This window comes from Triticum urartu, chromosome 5A (assembly GCF_056163025.1).
Source record: "Triticum urartu cultivar PI428250 chromosome 5A, HENAU_Tu73, whole genome shotgun sequence".
Taxonomy (NCBI): Eukaryota; Viridiplantae; Streptophyta; class Magnoliopsida; order Poales; family Poaceae; genus Triticum; species Triticum urartu.
In genome coordinates this window covers 629180835-629189001 of record NC_141877.1, presented here as the reverse complement: position 1 = coordinate 629189001, position 8167 = coordinate 629180835, and the positions used below count along the sequence as shown (strand labels likewise).

The window sequence follows — 8167 nt, the reverse complement described above, 5'->3', positions numbered from 1 at the left end:
GACGAAGCAACAAAAGAAGCGTTGTTGAGGGACATAATCGCAGAAGGAAGTGATGCCATCTCGTTGTTTCTCAACGAAACTGATGGTCTGGAAGGAGAGGGTGAACAAGCTGGCTACGGTGACCTAATGCCGGTGCAAGAAGAAGAACATGAGGACGGCTCCGGTGACCCAATGCCGGTGCAAGAAGGAGACCGTGATGACGGCTCCGGTGACTGAACCCAGTCCGGCCAGGTATATATATTAGTTAAGCCTATGCTGACTAGCTGATTGATGCATTCATTGTTTTGGTATGTACACATATTAATTAAGTCTTTGTTCTTTTTTCTAGCCCTCCGAATCGAGCACAACTTCGGTAAAGAGACGAGGCCCGAAGAAAAAGTTGAGCTCGGATGAAAAGTTTGAGATCATAGCAATCGCGCCCGACGGCCAACCTATTGAACCCCTCCGGACAAACAGCGCATTTGTTGCTCAGTGCGGGGTTCTGATTAGGGACAAGATCCCGATAAGCATCCAGCAATGGTTTAAGCCGGCTACAGAAGACCCTGAGGTGTCTTATGTCAATGATATGCAGAAAAATGATCTTTGGACTGAGCTGAAGTCAAATTTCACCCTACTGCCTGAGGATAATCCAGAGAACCCAGTTAAAGAGAAATTAATCAAGTATTTTGCTCTGAAGAGGATGGCAGAACTATTCAGGAGGTGGAAGAAAGAGCTGAATAAGTTTGTCCAAAATAATGAGACACCAGAATTCAAGGGCAGATATGAGAAGATCAGAGATCACTGGCCCGCATTTGTGGCCCACAAGACATCAGAAAAGAGTAAGAAGATGTCGGTGACAAACAAGCAAAATGCTGCGAAGAAGAAGCTTCACCATCGCACGGGGTCAGGTGGCTACCTCGTAGCCCGGCCTAAGTGGTCCAAGACTGAGAATGATCTGGTTCATAAAGGGATCGAACCAGAGACAATTAACTGGCCAGACCGTTGCCAGACTTGGTTCTTCGGGGCTGGCGGAACACTGGACCCTGTAACAGGGAAGTGCATTTGGACGAACGATCAAATGGACATACCAGTCAGTAAGCTTAAGCAGTATATCGAAGCAGCGCAGGAAGGGACGTTCTTTCCAGACAGAGAGAACGACGAGCTCACAATGGCCCTCGGGAATCCTGAGCACCCTGGACGGACACGAGGCATGCCAGGCTCCATTCCGTGGAAGGTTGGGTTTCCGGACGCAGGCGGTTACAAATCCCATGAGAGGAGGAAAAAAGTGCAGCAGACCCAAATACAGGCGCTGCAAGCAAGGGTAGACGCGATAGAGGAACGAGAAGCAAATCGCAGCAAACGTACTGCCGAAGCCTCCCCCGAAGCTACCCCGCCATCTCAGCGCAGAAGCAGCGTGGCTTCCACCGAGCTGCTTCAGCTGGAGCATGCCTTGACGGCTCCTGCCAGCTATCCCGTGGATGCTATAACGGAGTCTCAAAACTGCCACCTTATGACGCAATGGATGAATTTGAAGGTCAAGGCGGCTGTTGGCTCTGTTTATCCTACTGAACCCGGCGCAACTTTTCACTGCCGGCCGATTCCAGAAGGATATGCTAGGGTGATGGTGGATGAGATAACGGAGGGATTTGAGGACCTCCAGCTTGACCACCCTACCGGTGAAGTGGAGACTCGGCTGGGGTCTGCTCTGAAGACTCCATGCCTATGGCGGAAGGAGCTCATCAACCTTCCGAACTGGACGCCACCGCCTCCTCCTCCTCCTCCGGCGAGTCAGGGCACTCCGCCTCCACCGCCTCCTCCTCCGGCGAATGATGATCAGGGCCCTCGGCCGGCTCCTTCTGTGGCGCGTGGCGGCACTCCGCCTCCTTCTCCGCCTGCGCCGACGCGCCCGAGCAGCCAGCCTCCTCCTTCTCCACCTCGTCAGCAAGGGCGGAAGAGACCTGCCGCCGCTCCAGCTGCTCTGGCGCGTCGTAGTCCTTCTCCTCCGCCGCTTAAGCAAGTAAAGAAGACAACCGCTCCGTCTGCTCGGTCGGCGTCTAGCAGTACAACCAGAGGCGGGAGGACATACAGATTCGGTCCTTCTCTGAAGACTCCAGAGAAGTTACCATATGAGAGGACCCTGGAGGAGAACGCCGAGATCGCGCAAGAAGAAGTGAGGAACTTCTTTGAAGGGGTGAAAGCAAAGAAACATCCACCTCCGGAGGAGAAGGTAGATCGGGTGAAAGTGAAACGCACTCTGGCTGCCCTGACAAAACCACCGAAGTCTGATCCGCCGAAAGGAAACTATGACCGCATTATTGGAAATGAATTTGCCGAAGCGGAGCGGTCGGGAAGTACTGTCAGTGATCAAAGGCTGAAAGAACGACGAGCTGGGAAACAAATTGCCCAGCTCGGCGAATAAGCGAAGCAATCGTGCCCCCCGCTCAAGGTGCCTAGCCACAACGTCGATAATGATCCGAGGATGGTGCCCGGTTATAGCAATCTTGCAGATTACCTGCCCGACGAAGTACATTATGAACCCATGGAGGTGCAGATACAAAGATACGAGTACGGGAAGCCTCTCGTCAAAGATGAAAGATCTCTATCAACGATGATGCGAAGATTGCATGATTGGTACTTGAAAATCTGCAGAGACTCTGGGGGGAGGAGTACTTTGTATGCGAGAGTTAAACCGGAGCATGACCTCGTTGGAATTGATCTGTTGCCTGTTCCATTTGAGGAGTTCTATCAGTTTTTCAATCAATTGGCCCTCGATAAAACAACGGTCGCCTGCTACTGTCTGTAAGTAGTACTGCTTCTGTCATTAAGTTTCTCTATATAGCTTAGCTCTTTCATTGCATGTATTTATAATCATCCTCACTATATTATGCAGATTGAAGATCGCCGAATTGAAGAAAAGACAAGTCGGTGATATTGGGTTCATTAACACATATCTCATAGATGCAACTGAGGTTAAACTTCATGCCGCAGCTACCGAGGCCAACTTGCTACGATCGTTCGTAATAAATCAAAACAAAGATATAATACTCTTTCCTTACAACTTCAGGTGAGTGTTACTGTCTTGTGCGTATTCGGTTTCCCTTATATATTAGTCAAGGTTATAGTAATGTAATTGATGAGTTATGCATGTGTGTGCAGTTACCACTATATTCTCCTAGAGATTAAGCTTGAGCAGGGAGTAGTAACCGTCTTGGACTCTAAACGAAAAGATCCCAAGGAGTATGCGGACATGACTGAAATCCTCAAGAAGTAAGTTAAATCGATCATTATCCACCATATCAGCAACTTTGTTCATTTCCTGATATCAAGTAATTGTTTTCTTTGTCCGGCAGGGTTTGGAGAAAATTCACCAAAACAGTTCCGGGACTGCCGAAGGAGCTGGAATTTAGACACCCGAAAGTAAGTACTATAGTAGCATGTTCCGCGCATCTCCTAGTGATTCAAGCGCTAGTTTCATCAATACCATTTAGCATTCTTGCTTATCAGTTTGATTGACCTCTATTTCTTGTAAAGTGGTTGTGGCAGGAACAAGGGAATGATTTCTGTGGATACTACATCTGCGAGTCCATCCGCCACACGATCTGTGAGCGGGGCGGGTACTCTAACGAACAATATGAAGTACGTAAATAACAACATTCACAATTTTATTTTATTACCATCATTTGTGTTGAGTTTCATTCATTTATATATATATATATATATGTATTGACCCCCTTCTTCAAATTAGATGTTTCGGAAGCGAGATGAACTCCTAGCACCAGCTCGCATGCGAGCAATTCAAGAGGAATTGGCGGCATTCTTTCTTGACAACGTGATCCCTGAAGACGGAGAATTCTATGTGGACCCTGAGTCCGTATGATTATATTTGTAAGAGATAATTATTGTATATATGTAGCCGGTAGTGTCAGATAGATATACGAGAACTTGTTGTTCGACCAATCTCTCGGAGAAGGAGAGGTGGTCGATATCACTTCTCTCTGTATATATGCATATATGTTCATGACGATCTTCTGTTTCCTTCGTTTGCTTACTAGCTAGCTAGCGTGTCTAGTCCTCTCTATATACGTATGTATAGTACGTAGCGTCGACCAAGCACGGACATAAGAGAGGACACTTCTCTCTATTAATTATAACTAGCTAACACAATATATGAAACACCTAAATTAACCCCGCAAAACCCCCAACCCCCCCCTTCAAAAAAAACAAAAACCCCAGCCACAGAAGTGCTGACGCGTGGATGCCTATTGGTCCCGGTTGGTGCCACCAACCGGGACCAAAGGGTCTCCTGACTGGGCTCTGCGCACTGCCCACGTGGAGGGCCTTTAGTCCCGGTTCTGGATTGAACCGGGACTAAAGGGGGGAGGTATTAGTACCAACACTTTAGTCCCGGTTCCGGAACCGGGACTAAAGGCCCTTACGAACTGGGACTATAGGCCCTTTTTCTACCAGTGGCTCCACTTAATTTGTAGGATTGCTTGTGCACTTTGCCATGCCATGCCTCTTTAATCCGGACATGCATCATACTTGATTGTGCATCATGTCATGTTTATGTGTTGGTTGTTTACGATGTTGTGTGCTTCTTTTCGGTGTTGCTTCTTCGGGTTGGATCCGGTAACGTCGCGTTTGTGAGGACCCGTTCGACTACGTCCGTTTGTCTTCTTCATGGACTCGCTCTTCTTCCTTGCGAGATTTCAGGCAAGATGATCATACCCTCGAAATCACTACTATCTTTGCTTTGCTAGATGCTCGCTCTTTTGCTATGCCTATGCTGCGATACCTACCACTTGCTTTTCATGCCTCCTATATTGTTGAACCAAGCCTCTAACCCACCTTGTCCTAGCAAACCGTTGATTGGCTATGTTACCGCTTTGCTCAGCCCCTCTTATAGCGTTGTTAGTTGCAGGAGAAAATTGAAGTTTGTTCCTTGTTGGAACATGGAGATGTTGTTCCTTATTGGAACATGTTTACTTGTTGGGATATCACAATATATCTTATTTAATTAATGCATCTATACACTTGGTAAAGGGTGAAAGGCTCGGCCTTATGCCTGGTGTTTTGTTCCACTCTTGCCGCCCTAGTTTCCATCATATCGGTGTTATGTTCCCGGATTTTGCGTTCCTTACGCGGTTGGGCTATAATGGGAACCCCTTGACAGTTCGCCTTAAGTAAAGCTCTTCCAGCAATGCCCAACATTGGTTTTACCATTCGCCACCTAGCCTTTTTTTCCTTGGGTTTCGCGGACTCAAGGGTCATCATTATTTTACCCCCCCCCCCCGGGCCAGTGCTCCTTTGAGTGTTGGTCCAACCTGTCAGCTGCCGGTGACCACCAGGGGCAACTCTAGGCTGGCCTACCCGTACCTAGGACAATCTGAGTGTGCCCTGAGAAAGAGATATGTGCAGCTCCTATCGGGATTTGTCGGCACATTCAGGCGGTGTTGCTGGTTTAGTTTTACCCTGTCGAAATGTCTTGTTGTACCGGGATACCGAGTTTGATCGGAATGTCTCGGGAGGAGGTCTATTCCTTCGTTGACCGTGAGAGCTTGTGATGGGCTAAGTTGGGACACCCCTGCAGGGATTTGAACTTTCGAAAGCCGTGCCCGCGGTTATGGGCAGATGGGAATTTGTTAATGTTCGGTTGTAGATAACTTGAACCTTAACTTAATTAAAATGAATCAACCGCGTGTGTAACCGTGATGGTCTCTTTCCGGCGGAGTCCGGGAAGTGAACACGGTGTTGGAGTTATGTTTGACATAGGTTGTTTAGGATCACTTCTTGATCATAGTTTCATCGACCGTGCTTTGCCTTCTCTTCTCGCTCTCATTTGCGTATGTTAGCCACCATATATGCTAGTCGCTTGCTGCAGCTCCACCTCATACCTTTTACCTTACCCATAAGCTTAAATAGTCTTGATCGCGAGGGTGCGAGATTGCTGAGTCCCCGTGGCTCACAGATACTTCCAAAACCAGTTTGCAAGTGCCGATGAGTCCTTGCAGATGACGCAACCAAACTCGGGAGGAGCTCGATGAAGATCTTGTCCTTTGTGTTGTTTCATTCTAGTTGGTCAGTAGTGGAGCCCAGTTGGGGTCGATCGGGGACCTTTGTCGCATTTGGGGTTCTTCTTTTATTTTGGTTCCGTAGTCGGACCTTGAGTGTATTTGGATGTTGTAATGCTTTATTCATGTAATTGTGTGAAGTGGCGATTGTAAGCCAACTATGTATCTTTCCCTTATGTATTACATGGGTTGTGTGAAGATTACCTCATTTACGACATTGCTTTCAATGCGGTTATGCCTTTAAGTCGTGCTTCGACACGTGAGAGATATAGTCGCATCGAGGGCGTTACAATATAACATCTAGAATCAACCTAAATCAATCCTAGGATTCAAAATAATTAAACTAGTGCAAAAGGGGGAGTGATTTGAATCAAATAATGTGACGAATGGGAAGCTATTTGACTAAAACTAATTGAAGGGATCGAAGGAGCTTACTTTGCTTCCTTCGGGGCCATCTTGATCCGCAAAAACGGTGAACAAACGATGAAGATCAGAGGGGGGAGTGGAGGAGATGAGAGAGGGGGCGAGAGGAAGAACTCCTCTGTTCTTGGGGCGGCTGGTTGGGGGGAGAAGGGGGAGGGGTGGGGCGGCCCACGGCTTATAACTGCCCTAAACCCTACCGCCAGGACCAGCGGCGGTAGGGTGGGACGGAGACCGTTAACGCTGCTGACGTGGATAAGTATCCTACCGCCGCAGGTTCTGGCGGTAGGCTGTCTAACCCTATCGCCAGAACCCCTAGCGGCAGGAAAAAGTATCAGATCCCGAAATTCTTTTTAACAAGGGTCAAATTCTGAATTTCTATGCAAAAAGGGTCAAAACACGAAATTTAGCCTCCCCTGGTGACTATTTTGACAGAATAGTCCAAGCAGAGTAGACCACCGTCAACTGCCTGGATTTTCAGGCCCAACAGTAAAAAGAAATTCGATTGTTCGCTTCACTGTCAGTAGTCAAATCTCTGTACTTTTTTTGCTCATCTGTTCTAGTAGAAAAACTGCGGTACATGTTTCACGAGGTACAGATGCATGTCCGGTCCCTGACTCTAGCGTAGCGCGACGGAGGCGAGGAAGCTGAGCACGGCGACGGCGCTGACGGCGGAGCAGCACAAGTCGACGAGCACCTCCCGCCTTGCCTTGGACTCCTTCCGCCCCCTCTTGCTCCTCACGAACTCCTCGTACCTCCTCTTGGCCTCTTCTCTTTCCCTCTCCCCTGCTTTGCTCCTCGGTGCTTCCATCGCAGCCGCAAGGAGCCGCAGGCTGCCTTCGCCGCTCACTGCCGCGCCGTCGGCGTCCTCGACGGTCAGGCTGACCTCCCTGAGGTTAAGGCATCCGGCCTCCTCCGAGCAGGTGATCGTGGCCTCGAACTTGCTCCCGCCGAGCACCACCGCGTACCGCACCAGCGTCTCGCCCGTGTACCAGTGCCTGTCCACGGCCACCGCCCGCTGGCTCGACACGTTCACCGCCCGCCCGCTCCGGGGGTCCACCACGATCCAGCTCAGCTCCAGCTCCGCCGGAGAGAACGAGGCCGAGGCCATCCGTACCGGGTCCTTGCACTCGACGGCGTCCACGCGGAAGGGCGAGGCCAGGAACCACGAGGACGACGTGGAGGCCTCGACGACCCGTGAGAAGAGGGGCCGGGGCGCTCCATTCTCAGTGTGGTACACGTCCACGGCGGAGATCAGCTCACCGGGGAGACACTGATCGGCCGCGGCTTCCGTGGAAGTGGAAGTGGACGGGAAGGGGAAGGCGTCAGCGAAGAGGCGTGGTGGAGAGACGGCCGCAGAGCCAAGGATGTTGTGCTGCTGCAGGGTCTCCAGGCCCAGCGACGGCCACTGTGCGAGGCAGAGGGCGCGCCACGTCGCCGGGTCCGCGGCGATGGCGCGGAGACCTGCCGTAGCACAGCTCGCGGCGGCCAGGGACGGGCCGTCGAGGCGGCGCAGCGCGCAGGCCAGCACGTCGGCAGGCAAATCCTCAACGGTGGTCGTCCGCATTTTGCTGGCGTCCCGACGGTGCGTCGACTGACTCTGCTCTTACTACTACAAGTGGGAGCGGCCAGAGGTGGATCAAACAGCACTCTCCAAACTCCGGACGCCGGTCGAGCGGGAATGCGATGGCTAGCAA

At 50.5% G+C, this 8167-nt stretch overlaps 1 protein-coding gene across 1 annotated transcript; it reads right to left on the bottom strand.

Moving 5' to 3' along the window:
- Nucleotides 1-6961: 6961 nt before the first annotated feature.
- On the bottom strand, nt 6962-8167 carry LOC147973544 (putative F-box protein At2g36090). Its single transcript, XM_087522110.1, has one exon. The coding sequence runs from the start codon at nt 8035-8037 to the stop codon at nt 7090-7092; it is 948 nt and encodes a 315-aa protein (XP_087378236.1). The 5' UTR covers nt 8038-8167; the 3' UTR covers nt 6962-7089.